This window comes from Cavia porcellus, unplaced genomic scaffold (genome assembly GCF_034190915.1).
Source record: "Cavia porcellus strain 051 isolate PalLab524CR breed Dunkin Hartley unplaced genomic scaffold, mCavPor4.1 scaffold_33, whole genome shotgun sequence".
In the NCBI taxonomy this organism is placed as follows: domain Eukaryota; kingdom Metazoa; phylum Chordata; class Mammalia; order Rodentia; family Caviidae; genus Cavia; species Cavia porcellus.
The window spans coordinates 18,446,319-18,462,178 of record NW_026947516.1 but is presented as its reverse complement, the minus strand read 5'-3'; the positions used below and the strand labels follow the sequence as shown (position 1 = coordinate 18,462,178).

The window sequence follows — 15,860 nt, the reverse complement described above, 5'->3', positions numbered from 1 at the left end:
ACCTGGGCAAAATTGTCTCAAAATTTAAAAAAAAAAAAAAAAAATTTAAAATGGCTGGGAATGTAGCTCAGTGGTACAATGCCCTGGGAGTTTAATACCCAGTACCACACACAAAAGATTGGTTGATAAACAAGGAAAATATCCAGGCTCTGTCCTTCCAACCAATAGTTGGAAAACATTATCTTTAAGATAAAGGTAAATTATTTAAATGAATGAGCTGACCACTGAATAGAGTGAAAGTACTTGACTATCTAGATGCTTCTGGAAATAGGACACAAGTATACACTGGAAAGGAAGGTCTGAACTTGCTGAGAAGAACTGTTTAATAGGAATACACTAATGAACAGACTTTTTCAAAAGATTCCTCCACAAACGACACAGGTTGTCTGGGCCTGTGCCCTTGAGTCTGACTCACATCTTCTACTGGATTATTGGTGAAGTAGGCTATACTGGGCAGAGGATTTATGACAGCCTTAATTTACTTCCTTCCTAAAACAATTCTGGAAAGGGAAATATCTCATTTGAACCTGGCCTCAATTTAAAGTATGGCTAGGACATCTGCCAATTACTTTACCAGTTTGTTTGGGGGTTTTTTCGGAACTCACAACCTCAAGCTTGCAAGGCAGGCGTGTATGCCACTGAGCTAAATCCCCAACCCACTTAATCAGTTTTAAACAAAATTCCATGATAGACAATTAACTATTTCCAAATAGAACCAGACAGTGAATATCTAAATTTCCTGTTTGAAGTACATGGAACATACAAAAGGGAACTAACATTCAATACAGGAGGCTAAATTTTAAGTGAAAGGAAAGAGGAAAAAAGGCAACATTGTAATTGCTATATGTCAGATATATCTTTTTGTTGTTACTGTTGTTGAGACAGGGTCTTTCTATGTAGCCCAAGCTGGCCTCAAACTTGTGGCGATGCCTCAGCTTTTAAGAGCTGGGACTACAGGCATGCGCCACCACACCCGGCTGCTGTTTTATTTTTTAAAGACAAACTACAGTTGTTTGTTCAGACTTGACTATTTGGCAGACATTTTCTCCAAAATACACAGAGCCTGTCATTTTAAGTCAACCAACCAACAACATTTGTTACCAAAGATAAAATTTTAGCCTTCAAACAAAAAAAAATTCTTGAAAACTATGTGCCACCATCAACTTCACAGCTTCATTTTGTTTGGAGTGTTTGAACCCAGAATCCTGTATACTCGAGGCAAGTGCTCTATGCTAAGCTACATTCCCAGCTCAGTTTCCTAATTCTTTAAAAGGCTTTTCTGATCAGCCAGGGGTAGTTGACGCATACCTGTGATTCCAGCTACTTAGGAAGCTGAGGCAGGAAACTCACAAATTTGAGCACAGCCTAGAAAAGTTAGCAATATTATAAGACTTTTCTGATTAACTACCATGATTTTTAAATATTGCTTAATAAAGTGTGTCACATTTGAAGATCAACAGAATTCAGTAAACCTGTATTTTCTAAGTGACTAATCTATTAAATGTGCAAGACAAGACTGCAGGAGTTGTAGTTTAGTGAGAGAACAAAAGCCTAGCAGCCTCCAGACCTGGGTTGATCCCGAGTTCTACAAAATTAGAAAGATAAAAAAGAAGAAGAACTGTGGAAGAAAGATGACTCAAATCAAAGAATCCCTGCAATTATCAAAAAATGCTTAGACTCAGTCAGTGGCATACCAGCACTCAGGAGGCTGAGGCAGAAAGATCACTTCGAGTTTGAGGCCAGACTGTGCTACATAGTGAGTTTAAGACCAACATGAATTAGAGTGAGACTCTGGCTCAAAAAAATATGAATAAGCAAAGAAACCTATTCAGTAATCCAATTAAACTACATCTATGTGTGAGTCCAGATTGTCTTCATATAAATCAACTAAAAAGGCATATTACAATAGATTGCATGCTAAAGCAAATGAAAGAATTTATCTAATTTTTATCAGCTGTTCCCTAAAGAAACCAATAAACCAGGTAGGTATTGCACACCTGGGAGGCTGAGGTGGGATTACCTCAAGGCCAAGGCCAGCCTGGGCTGCATAGTGAGTTCTAGGCTAGTCTGAACTACATAGAAAGACCCTATTTCAAAAAAAAAAAAAAAAAAAAAAAGCTGGGTGTGGTGGCACACATTGTAATTCCTGCACTCAGGAGGCTGAGGCAGGGGGATCATTGCAAATTTGAGACCAGCCTGGGCTACAAAGTGAGTTCAAAGCCAGCTCAAACTGCATAGCAAGACCCTGTCTCAAAAAAAAGTTTTTTAAAAATCTGAAAATAAAGAAACTGCCAGGTGTGATGGCAGATGCCTATAATCCCAGCACTCAGGAGGCTGAGACAAGAGGATTACTGCGAGTTCAAGGCCAGCCTGGGCTACAAAGTGAGTTCAAGGGCAACCTGAACTACCTAGTGAAACTGTCTCAAAAAGAAAAAAATTAAATTAAAAAACCTACAAAAATGCAAAAGAAGGTGGCACGGGGGTACATTCCTGTGACCCCAGATACTTGGAAAGCTGAAACCAGATTCCAAGTTTAGTGTTTTGTTTTGTTTTGTCTGGCAGGATTGCAAGTCTGATGCCAGCCTGGGTAATTCAGCAAGACCTTGTCCAAAATTAAAAATGAAAAGGGTTGGAGATGTAACTCACCCCTAACACTGCTAAAAGAATAAAACAGGAACAAATGAAATAATAAATACTAACATAAGAATAATAAAAGAGCTGGATGTGGGGGTGCATGCCTGTAATCCCTGCACTTGGGAGGCTGAGTCAGAAGGATGGGTGAGAGTTCAAAGCCAGCCTGGGCTACAAATTGAGTTCAAAAAAAGAAAAATAGAAGAATGTCACTCTGAGGCAGGTAGCTCAGAGGCAGAACACTTGCTTAGCACGCATGAGGTCCTGCATTCAATCCCCAGTGTGGGGGGTGGGATGTCACCAGGAGTGGTGGCACATACCTGCAATCCTAGCACTTGGAGGCTGAGGCAGGAAGATCCCAGAGAGTTCAAGATCACCCTGCACTACAAGTGAAACTCTTATCTCAAAAACAAATAAACAAAAAAGAATGCCTTTCTTTTCACAACCTGTATTTTGAAAAATGAACTTTCTTTTTTATACAGAAAAACCACTTCTGTTAATACGTAGGGTAGGGCACAGTTTATGACATGGGCCTCAATAATCTGGTTGACCCTCCTGGTTTTCCCAATTTGGCCACTCCCCTCCAGTGTGTCTGGGCTGAGCACAGTGACTGCTGAGACAATTATCGGGGCAGGATGATGGCTCCTTCCGCCAGCTACTGGGTTGAGGCAGGGAGACAGCATATTTCAGGCCAGCCTGGACAACACAATGAGGCCCCTCAAGGCAGTGGGGAAGGTGATTCAGGCAAAAGGGAATGCCACTTATGTGGTTACAATACAAAACCAAGACTCCCTTCTCTCTTTCCTCTGCTGGCACCCTCACACTCACTTCAGAGCCAGCTGCCAGACTGTGAGAGCCCACGCGGCACAGCAGCAAGGCAGTGCCAGCCATCAGCTTGTGGGGAGCCAAGAGCTCAGTCCAATAGCGCCCGGAACTGAGCCCTGCCAAAGTCACACGCAAGCACACCAGTGAGCTGGGTGGGAAGGGTGACATCGCAGTCACACCTTCACTGGCTGGACAGGGAGAGACCCTGACGAAGGACCCTGCCAAGCCATACCCAGATTCCTACCTCTGGAATCTAAGCCCACACATGGTTCAAAGCCTCTACATTTAGAGATGGTTTGTTACACAGCAATGAATAAGCAGTACAACACTAGTCCTTTTAAAAAATGAATAAAAATGTTAAATTCTTTACTTAATCTCACTGATACAATAATTCTGATTAAGTATAAGCCACATGAACAAAAGTTCCTTAGGGTCAGGCATGGTAATGCACATCTCTAATTCCAGCACTCAGGAGGCCAGAGCAGAAATATTATGAGTTCAAGGACAGTCTGGCTACAGGGCCAGACCTATAGAAAGTTTTGAAGGCTTTCTGACACTTCTTACTAGGTAAATGTCTGAGAACTGCCTTCTCCATTGTGATGGGAACTGGGATGGAGAGAGACAGACAGCCAGCTCAGTCACATGATGACCAGAGCAGGGCACCAAAAAGCAACGGTGCTGAGACCAGCAGGGAGGACCAGAGAAGAGTGCCGTGCTCTTCTTACTCCTCCGCAGCCAGTGAGTGACAGGTACAACCCAGGGACCGTGGACAGGCAGTGCCAGGGACCTGGCAAACACACCTAACCTTTGCCCTCCTGTCCCAGTTCACTGTGAAGCCTCTGCACCAGCACTTGATGACTTCCTCATTCGATCCCCAGAATCCTCCTTCTTACAGGCACAGAAACAGACATTAGCTTCAGTCACCAGGAAACGTGAGCACTGCCCTGCTCCAGGCTTGTGAAGCCGAGGAAACGGAAGGCAGACTAGATACTTAGCTTTCTCTGCAATGTTCCAATGAGGCAGAGCACTTGCAATGTTCCCCAGGGGATAGAAAACATAAATACGTGCAAGCCAGCTGTGATGACATATGCCTATAATCTCAATTCTGGGAGGCTGAGGCAGGAAGACACCAACTTCAAGACAAGCCTGAGCAAATTAAGGAATTAGCAGGACCCTATCTTAAAAAAAAAAGCAGAACAGAATGTAGCTAAGTGTAAAGGCTTTGGATTCAATCTCCAACACTGTAAAATTTATTAGTTAAATTAAAACAAAAGGCATGTGCAGGCCCCTGGGTTCAATCCTTGATAGCACAAGCAAGCAGAGGGGAGGTGCTGGATTCTAGGTTTTGCAAAATTACTTTTAGTCCTGATGCCCAAAGCTATGGAAATAAGTATATGCTAGGCCTGGCCTATTTAGCAGAGGGGCAGGGGTCAGAGCACACCATAGACTGCTATATGCAAAATGGTCCTCTACTTTATGGGTTATCTAAGTGGAACACTCTTGTCCCAATTCCGTCACCCTCCCCAGCCTCATGTGGACCAATCTCCATGCACCTCTGAAACAAACACCAAACCTTCTTTCTGCCTGTCCTACTTAACTCAGACCACTTTGGCTCTTTGTTAACACCAGGCTGGGTGCTGTGTGGACCTTATTTAAGAGAAGTTGAAAGGATCTTTCTAAACCCATTACCTTTCAATTTATCCAAATTACACTTGGAGGCACATTATAGGAGATTACTGCAAGGCACACCTCATATATCGGGTGTTTTTTATGTCACCATAGAGCCTAGTGAGTGAAACAAGAGGTAACCATGGGACGCTAAAAGTTCCCAGTCTCCAAATCACAACAGACATTTTCACATTCTCTTTTCACTGAACCCCACTCTCCATAATTTGTTTCCATTTACCAAAAACCATTGTTTCACCTACTAGCAAGTTTTGCTCACTCAATATTTTTGACCATTACTATACTCAAGAAATGTTTTGCTGGGGATATAGCTCAGCAGCAAAGCACCTGCCTGGCAAGTGCAAGGTCATGAGTTCAATCCCCAGTACCAAAAAAAAAAAAAGGGTTAAGAGCCAGGTGTGGTGGCATATACCTGAAATTGCAGCACATGGAAGGCTGAGGCAGGAGGATCACTGTGAGTTCTAGGCCATCCAGAGAAACACAAGTAAGTTCAAGGTCAGCCTGTACTACACATCGAGATTCTGATGAGAGAGAGAGAGAAGAGAGAGAGAGAGAGAGAGAGAGAGAGAAGAGAGAGAAGAGAGAGAGAGAAGAGAGGAGAAGAGAGAGAGGAGAGGAGAGAGAGAAAGAGAGAGAGAGAAAGAGAGAGAAGAAGGAGAAGAAGAAGAAGAAGAAGAAGAAGAAGAAGAAGAAGAAGAAGAAGAAGAAGAAGAAGAAGAGAGTACAAGATACTCGGAATGTATGTAATGGCTCTGGAGCCCCAAGAGCCCAAACTAAATATATCTCTTGTCCCCTCCTGTGAGGCCATAGGGTAAGTAAGCTTCTCAGTCTCTTCACCTGTAACTCAGAGATGCACAGCACCTACTTTATAATTTGAGATTATCCATTGTAAATACAACGAAACAAAAATTAAAAATGTTTTACCGTACAGGACAACAATGGTCATTTTATGTATTTTTTTTAATTAATGAAACTTAAAAGCCAGGCGTGGTGGCACGTATGTGTAATCCCAGCACTCAAAAAGGGTGAGGCAGGAGGACTGCTACAAGCTTAAGTCTAGCCTGGGCTACAAACTCAGTTCAAGGCCAGCCTGAACTAAGAGCCTCTCAAAAAGACAAAAAAAAGTAAATAAATAAAATAAACTTTAAGTAGAAAGAATTGCCAACAGAAAAACATTAAGATAAAAGAAAAAGAAAAAAGAAATGTGCCAAAAGAATTTCAGCTAGGACCAAGCATGGTGTGCACACCTGTAATCCCAGCACTCCTAGCACTCTGGGAGGCTGAGGCAGGAGAATTAACATGAGTTTCAGGTCAGCCTAGCCTACAGAGTGAATTCAAGACCAACCTGCACTAGACAGTGAGACCCTGTCTCAAAAAAAAAGAAAAGGAATTTCAATTAGGAAGTGAACTGAATCATAAAATATACCCTCTGGCTCTGAATGGATCTGAAAGGTTACCTGACCTATTTTTCAGAGTCTTCTGGCAATATCCTATCTGTTCCAGGAAAAACTTTAAACATAGCTAAATCTCGATGTTGATGGATACACTGAATTTGTACATTACTTTATACATCTTAAATACTGGCAGATTCATTCTATTAACTAGAAGTTAAACATAATCATGTGGTAGTACACACCTGTAATCACAGCACTTGGGAGGCTGAGACAGGAGGATCATTCCGGGTTTGAGGCCAGCCTGAGCTACAGTAGCAAAACCCTGTCTCAACAAAACCATATAATGATAATCATAATCACGACAGAACCTAACAGAAAGATTGAGTCCAGACATGGTGGAACACACCTGTAATCACAGGCCTCTGGAAGGCTGAGAAAAAAGGATCCAAATTCAACACCAGCCTAGGCAATTCAGTGACTTACAAGACGCTGTCCCCCCCCAAAAAAAATAAAAATAAAAAGAGCTGCAGATGTAACTCTGTGTGAAGGCCCTGGGTTCAATCCCTGGTGCTGCACAAAAAGAAACTGGGGAGGGTGCTGGGAAAGAAGAAGCAAAGGACTACTGGGCTATCAGGTTCGAGCTCTGTGGGTAAGCAGAAACTGCCCATGAGGTGAGGGAATTCACTGTACTATCAGTTACACAATTATACTCAAACTTAGGCCAATCTCACCCACTAGGAGCTATTATTTAAGCAAGTTTGTTTTGGCAGTCCTGGGAACTAAACTCAAGGTCTCTGCTGAGCTGGACTCCCACCCCTTTTTATTTGGAGACAAGCTCTCCAAAAATTGCCTGGGCTAGCCTCGACCTCCTCCCATCCTCAAGCCTCATCCACACACTGGCTTGGCTATGTGACTGCACCTCGGGTGTCTCATCAATACCTGGGGATACCACCTTTGCACAGTTAAGGAGATAAGAAAATGCATGCATATTTAAATGGTGCATGAATCATGAAATCTGATCAAATTGCTCTCCTTTGACACATAACAATAAGTATAAAATGTGAAAAGCATATCTACTTAAATGAAACCTAGAGAATTACACAAAATGAGATGAAGCCATACCCCAGTGGTAGGCACTTGCCCAGCATGCAAGCCCGAGTAAGATCTCTAGCATTCTAGGATTGCAGTGAGTTCACAGACAGCACAGACTACATAGTAAGCCCCTATTTCAAAAACCTAAAACAAAAAAATCCCTAACCATGAGGTAAGAAAAAAAGAACCCCACAAAAACACATCACATACACACACACATACACGCACCCCATTTTGTCATCTGAATTTGACAGTTTTCTAAAGGAAACAAATAAATATGCCATATTATAATATGGAAATGTGATACTACTACAGGAATTGCTTTATCTGGACTCTTCTCATTATTGCGCTTCCTGTTTGACTCTCATAAAAAAATGAAATTCACTGGAGCTTAGCAGTATGGTATTATTTTACGGTCTTATTTAGTATCTGTGCCAGAAAAATGGACATTCATCAAATTGGCAAATAGAGAGGAAAAAAAGATTAACAAAATGGTTTCTTCCTACTCATCTCTTAAGCCACCTTGGCTGACTTCTCCTTCCATAAGACTGCTCTGCAGAGAGAGCGGACGATAAAGGTGGGGGACTGGGCTTACATAAGCAGTCACACTCTAAAGCAAGAAATATGTAACTTTCAGATTTCTGCCTGTCAATTTAGTTCAGAGGCATAAGCATCTGCCTGAAAAGTACTATGTCGTGAGTTTGACCCCCCATACCAAAAAGAAAGAAAGAAAGACAGACAGACAGACAGATATTCTGGCGGTCAAGCCCTACATGCTGTGCTGTGCCCAATGTCATGCCCAGTTTTAACACTAATGGGGTGGGCATGAACATCCTTCCCACTTCCCAGATGAGGCAGCAAAGGCTCACAGACCAACAAACCTGCTTGAGGTTGCAGAGCTTTACAGTGGCAGCACGCCAAGAGTCCTGACTCTAAAATCCATACTGTTTACCCTCACTGTACTAATTAGCACATCCTAGATGAAAGGGTACTGGGTTCCAGACTCGGCGTCAACCCTTAGGCAACTCCCTTGACCTCAGAATAGTTGGTCATCATTAAATGGAGGCAATGAAAGCTGCTTAAGCCTTCTCCACAGCATCTGAGTGGTGCTAAAAGAATTAAACGTGCTGAGCCAGGCACGGTGGCAGATGACTATAGTCCCAGCACTTGGGAGGCTGAGACAGGAGGATCTTCAAGGGTTCGAGACCAGCCTGGACTACATAGTGAGTTCAAGGGCAGCCTGAACTAGAGAAACCCTGTCTCAAAAGACCAAACCAAAACCAAAACCAAAACCAAAACGAATGCTATATGGCACTATTTTTATATTTTTGGTCTTTTTGAGACAGGGTTTCACTATGCAGTTTAGGCTGGCCTCAAACTCACAGCTACCCTCCTGCCTCAGCCTTCCTAGTGCTGGGATTACAGGCGTGCAACACCTCACCCAGCCTAGAGCACTATTTAAAGGGAAGTTTGTTGGATTTAAATTCCATATATTTTTAGCCTTCTAAATGGTTTATGAGGCTGGGCGTGGTGGTACATGCCTGTAACCCCAGCACCCCAGAGGCTGAGCTGTGAGTTTGAGGCCAGCCTGAGCTACAAAAGTGATTTCAAAGTCAACACAAACTGTATAGGTAGACCCTGTCTCAAAAAGACAAAAATAAATAAATAGTTTAAGAACCTAAAAATAAGTTTAACGGTAGCTAAGTAATTTTTAACATTTCCAAGCAGAAATCTAGTTTACACTACTGAAGCAACAATGTCAGGTACAAAAAAAAAAAAACAATGTCAGGTGTGGTGGCGCTGGCCTGTAGACCCAGCACTGAGGAGGCTGACACAAGAGGATTACAAGTTTGAGCCCAGCTGGGATACCTTAGAAATTTAGCAAGATCTTGTCTCAAAATTCTAAAACATTTTTCATGGGAGGAGCTATAATTCAGTGCAAAGGCCCTGGGCTCAATCTCCAGAATTCCCATTGCAAAAAAGAACTCCTCCCCTTAAAAAAAATCTATCTTAGGCATTCTGGAAAACGTGAAAGTATGGAGAGTAAAATGATCAGCTTTGTCAGTATTCTGGAGGAAGAGGGGAAGATGACTAAATGAGGCAACCGGACTTTCAGGGCAGTGAAACTACTCTATGTGACACTTTGTAATGGTGGATATATATTATTAGACATCTGTCAAACACTATATAACACCACAGTAAGGACCAAGGGCTTAGGCAATACTAATGTGCTATATTAGTGTTGCCTCAACAACTTTGGATTTAGTTTTGGTTGTTTTTACTTATTTATACACACACACACACACACACACACACACACACATATATATATATATATATTTTTTTTTTTTTTTTAAGAGACAGGTTCTTGCTATGTAGTTCAGGATGGCCTTGAACTCCCTATGTAGCCTAAACTCATCTTGAACTCACAACAATCCTCCTGCATCAGCCTCCCAAGTGCTGAGATTTAAAAATGTGTGTCATCACACTTGGCAGTGTTGCCTCAACAACTGTAACAAATGTACTGTACTAGTGTAAGATATAAATAAGGGGAAACAGTATTTTGAGGGAGTTTAATGGGAACTCTACTTCTTGCTCAATTTTTTGTAAAACTATAAATTTCTCCAAAATGTCTTTTTTTAAAAATCAATCTTATGAAACAAATTCTACATAGGATTTTAAGAAGCAATACAAAAAAATAAAAAAAAGAAACAATACAATCCAGGCTGTGTGGCACAAGCCTATGATGCCAGTACTCAGGAGGCTGAAGCAAGAGGATCATTGCAAATTCAAGGCCAGCCTGGCCTACAAAGCGAGCTCAAGGCCAGCCTGAACTGCATAGCAAGATTCTGTCTCAAAAAAACAAAACGAAACAAAAAAGAATAAATACAAATGACTTTGATTTTTTTTTTTTCTGTACTGGGGATCGAACTCATGATCGCCAAGGCAGGCTCTTATGCTACTCAACTTTTTAATCCCTGGATCCATGACCTTGATATTCTAAAAGCACCTGAATGTGGCCTGGGATGGTGGTATATACCCTCAGCACTGGGGAGGCTGAGTCAGGATGATTACCATAAGTTCAAGGTCAGCCTGAACTATATAGAAGCCTTGTCTCAAAAATCCAAATAAATAAATAAATGCCTCTGGACTAGTTGATAAGTGTACAGCCATCTTTTAAAGAGCATGTTATCCAACAGAACTTTATGCAATGATGGATATATTATAGACTTCTTCTAATACAGTAGCCTCTGGCCACACCAGCTATTGGAACACCTGATAGTTGGTTAATATAACTGAGGAACATAACTTAAAAATTTTATTTAACAAATTTAAAAAGCTACATGAGGCTAGTGGCTATCATACCAGCAGTTTTAGACAATTTCTCAATCGCCCTCAAAACAAATGCACTGTAATATTATCTCTAAAAGAAAAATCTACCTTAAAAGAGATGATTCAAAAGGATTTAATTAGAAAACAATGCCACCAATTAACCAAGCAGGTCAACAGTGACTAGGTACTTGAGCCCAGGAGTTCAAGGCCACTCTGGAAAACATAGAGAGACCCTATTTAAAACAAATGGAGCAGGAGGTTGTGGTGACTCTGTACTCCCAGCACTTCCGAGGCTGAGGCAAAAAGATCTCCAGGAAAGCCAGGCATGGTACCAGGCATGGTAGCTCACCCCTGTAATCCCAGCACTCAGCAGGCTGAGGCAGGAGGATCGTTGCAAGTTTGAGACCAGCCTGGGCTACAAAGTAAGCTCAAGGCCAGCCTGAACTGCATAGTGCGATCCATTATCCAAAAAAAAAAAAAAAGGGTTGGGGACAAAGCTCAGTGGCTCAAGTGCTTGCCTGGTAAGTGTGAGGTCACGAGTTCAATCCTCGGTACCAAAAAGAAAAAAAAAAAAACACACACACACCAAAAAAGAAAGAAAGGTCGCCAGCCTGTGATACATAGCAAGACCCTATCTCAAAACAAACAAACAGACAAAAAAAGTGACCTGGTTAAAAAAAAATGACCAGGTAGATGATTCAAATGACCAGGAACCCAGGAACCTATAAAGCCAATTTCCGACTTTCCTCACTTCAAGTCCTACAACAAGTGGCTTTTAATTTTGTCAGTATTTTTTTAAGAAACAACCCAATTTGTTACATATCATTTCTGCTTCAAGAAAAAGAAGGCAGAGGCTGATTCAGAATTAGGGAATATTTTACCAAGTGAGGGATCTGGAGGAGAGGAACTTAGTGAGACCCTGTCTCAAAGCAAAAAAAAATTAGGTGGGGTTTTGGGGGTTTGGTTTTTTTTTGTTTTTTTTTTTTTTGTACCAGGGATCTAACTCATGACCTTTCGCTCTCCAGGTAGGTGCTTACACCACTGAGCTAAATCCCAGGCCCCTAAAAGAAAAATTAAAAGGCTGCAGATACAGCTAGTATGAAGGTTCTGGGTACAATCTCCTGTCCAGATTTTTTTGCTTTGCTTTTTGTTTTGGTGTTTGGAGACATGGTCTCACAAAGTAGTCCAGGCTGGTGTTCAACTCTCTACTGTCCTCTCAGCCTCCCAAATGCCAAGATTACATGTACATAGCACCAGGTAGGGTCAAAATTGAAAATATTCACCCACTTTTTAAATGAACATTCAAAAACTGACATTTAACACTGCATTTCAGTTACATGTCATAGTCGATAGGAAACCAAAAGGGAAAAAGATTCTCACAGAAGTATGAGCAGTGGAGAGACATATGACTATTCAAATCCAGTTGTTAACCAAAGCTTTGTGCATGAAGGGTCATTATCTCTTATCTTGGTCCTTTAAACTACTAGTTGATAAACCTCAGTTCCTAATTCAATGACTTTTTGTCCTTATCCCAGTGGCATAGAAAGACACTCAATTGTAGTGGCTTTTTATCCGGGAGTTCTCTCCTATGAAACCTATGAAACCAAACACTGAGACTGGCTTTTGCACCCTAAGGGATAAGTGAAGTGTCCAGTGTAACACTGTTGAAACCCTAAAGTACGTTCACCTACAGTTTTATTCAGTACTATAAGCACTGGATCTCGATGATCTCTCTCTCTCTCTCTCTCTCTCTCTCTCTCTCTCTCTCTCTCTCTCTCTCTCTCTGTTTCTTAATCCTGTGTATCACTGAGCTAAATCCCAGGCCCCTAAAAGAAAAATTAAAAGGCTGCAAATACAGCTAGTATGAAGGTTCTGGGTACAATCACTCAATCCTGTGTAGAATACAAAGAGAAAGAAAGGTAACTGAGAAGTAGTAACACCTTCCTGCCAAGACACGACCTCAGAAACAGGTCCCCAAAAAAACAGATGCTTGACACTTGCTCGAATGTGCAACGGGACCTTTGTTCTCCCTTTTGAAGTTCATGAATTGCATTAGAAAAATATTACATATTTCGTAATTTCATAGAAGAGTGATTTCTAAGATTAACCAGATACATAAGTAATATTAAATAGCCTTGAGTGATCAAGCAGGGAGTCCAAAGAATTGAACCTGTCAATCTGTTCACCTGCCAGGAAAAAAAAAACAAAAAAAAAACAAAAAAACCCGGGAGGTTTCGACCTTCCCAGGTCCATTCCCCGCAGTTCTCGTTCATGTGCCCCAAAAGACTTCTACCCTCTTCGTTGTGCAATCTTTTTCAAACTCCGCCCACAGAGCTCCAGAACAAGTGGAATCTCCCATTCGCAAAGGTCTCGATTTGACTGTATCCAGGGAGACACACAAAACTCCTTGACATGAGGCAAGGAAGGCATGGGAAACGGTCCAGCCTGTCTCCCAGATTAAGAAAGACCAAAGGCCAGGCTTGGGAAGCTCTCGAGTTTCTGCTTATCAATTTAAAAAGAAAGAAAGAGAAAGGAAGGGGGGTGGGCAGGACTGGGAAGAACAGCGACAAGGAGATGCTGCTCCCAACTGCGGGTCCCAGGTCGCCCAGCATCACCCGCCCGTCAGCCGGGTCTCCTGGCCCCCGCCCGCCGAAGGCGCCCTCTCCCTCAGGCCACCCGCGCGCACAGTGGCAGGGCGCGCAGGGGCGGAGGAAGGGGCTCCAGCAGTTATCTTGCTGCGCCACAGCCGCGCCCGAGTGCCCGGGGCGCCCCGCAGCGCGCCCTGCGCACCTGCCCGCAGCTGGGAGGGCGAGCCGAGTCCCGGAGCCCGCAGACGGTGGCGCTCGTGGTTCAAGCAGCGCAGCACTGGGAACAGTGCGCTGCGACCCAGGGCAGTGGGAGAGGAGACACCTGGCGCCCGCGGCCACGCACGTGGCTGTCACACCTGGCGCGCCCCCGCTACAAGCTCGCACCCCCGAGACCAGCGTGCACCTTGCTCTTCCTCATCCCCAGCATCGCGCGCCCTCAAACCCCAGCCAATGTCCTTTCGCACCCCATCCATCCTGGTCCCACCCCCCCCACCTGCTCCCACTGTCGTCACCCACGGGAGGGAGAAAGGCCGGATGTTCGTCCCGTGCCTAAAGGTACCCAGGGAGAGTGAAGAGGTGGACCCCGAAAAGGGTAGATCGAGCATCTCCTTGGCACAGCAGTAACGGAGATGTCCACCTGACTGACCTTCTGCCGTGGGCTGCGTCGCCGTCCGCCCCGTCCGGCCTCTACAGCCTCCTCTGCGCCGCCGCCTCTTCCCCGCGCTGCCTCCTCTACCCGCGTCGCCATGAGGTGACGGCAGCAGCCAAACAAGCGGCCCGACAACAGGCACGGAACCTCTCTGGGTCCTGTGCTCCACCTCCAAATTCCCACGGCAAATCGCCTTGCGCTAGTCCTCCCACGTGACCGGAGGAGGTTGGCTCCCCCAGGGCAGGACCGCGATGGGGGTGGGGAACAGTGAAGCCCAGCCTGGGATTCTGCGAGGACCGAAGGGCAAGCAGAGGCCGCGCGACTGTGCGCGGACCGCGGAAGGGACTCGGGAGCGGACTACAAATCCCAGCAGGTCGCGCGGTCTCGGTGTAGCGCTCCGGATTGGAATTGGAGCGTAATGCAGCGATGTGAGAGGCACAGAGGGGCACAAGAACCTGAGAAGATGCGTGTGCAGCCCTATGGGACTTGTAGTTTCTGGGGCGGTGTCTCAGTACCAAATGGTACTAGTTATTATCCTACAGGAAAAGTTTAAATATAGTGCAATGTTGGAGAAGGAGCAGAATCAGGGACACTTTGTTGTATTGCTGGTTTTGTTGCTGTTTGTCGGAATGGAGCGTGAATGGTTTAGGAATAAAGGAACATTCGCGATGCTCAAGGTGGATATCATGGCTCTCAGAATATGAAGCTTTGGGCTGGGACACTGGTCAGAGTCCAGCCCTTCCACCGGCGTTCTTCTCACAAATTGCCCTGAGCGCCTGTGGGTGGGCGCCGCCTCCCCTTCCCTTTGGCTGAGCCATCCCTGCTCTAGTTCACTTCTGCGCAATTGGTTGGAGCTTAATTCGTGTTAAATGTATCCTGCTTTTTCCATCATTCGTTTCGTTAAATATTTCAACAAACTCAGTTTACTGAATCAGTTATTTTTCTTCCCGTGACGGGGAAGGAGGCTTTCCTGCATAATATTTACTGTTTCCTGCTGATGGAAAGATTTCCCATGAGATCTTGAAGTCACAGGACCATCATGAAATCCTGACATATTGGCTTAAATAATTCGTTATGAAAATGTGTGCAAATCCTACACCATTTTTTATTGGAGATGAATACAAAACAATGGTAGCAGGTGCAAAAAATTTAATAACATGCATGATAGTAAATTTTGATATCCGGGAAATCTCACCCATGGATTTTAATTATTCTGTAAATTAAGGAAAAGTACCATTGTTTTGCTTCACGGGCAGAACACCTCAGACCATCTATGAGGTGGTCAAAAAGAAAGAAGAATTTGAGACATGGATGGCAGTTAATAATGAACCTATACCAAGCTATGTAAACCTAATGGCTTTGGCCACCAAATCTCATTTTCTTAAAGGAAGAAGTCAATGAGCGACTTAGAACAAATGTATCCATAGTGCAATTGGCCAGGAAATTGAGTGACAGTCTGCAAGGTAGTTAAATTGTAGTACAATAGAATACAAGGTAGCTAGTAAAATTATAAGCGTTTTTTTTTTTTTTTTTTGTCTTTTTCATTTTTATCGGTACCAAGGATTGAACTCACGACCGCCTGCTTGCAAGGCAGGTGCTTATGCCGCTGAGCTAAACCCCCAGCCCCGCGTTTTTAAAAATTGACAGGAAGAAAAAGAAATT

General features: G+C 43.5%; 1 protein-coding gene across 2 annotated transcripts in view; it reads right to left on the bottom strand.

The window, feature by feature from the left end:
* Txlng (taxilin gamma) overlaps positions 1 to 14,434 on the bottom strand; it is a 49,781-nt gene extending 35,347 nt beyond the window's left edge. The window contains exon 1 of one of the 2 annotated variants that reach the window (XM_063242940.1): positions 14,196 to 14,434. In XM_063242940.1, the coding sequence (XP_063099010.1) occupies positions 14,196 to 14,297 (102 nt within the window). In that variant the 5' untranslated portion in view covers positions 14,298 to 14,434. The remainder of the gene's footprint in view (positions 1 to 14,195) is intronic. The other variant, XM_003463051.5, reaches the window with a different exon arrangement.
* Positions 14,435 to 15,860: the final 1,426 nt, after the last annotated feature.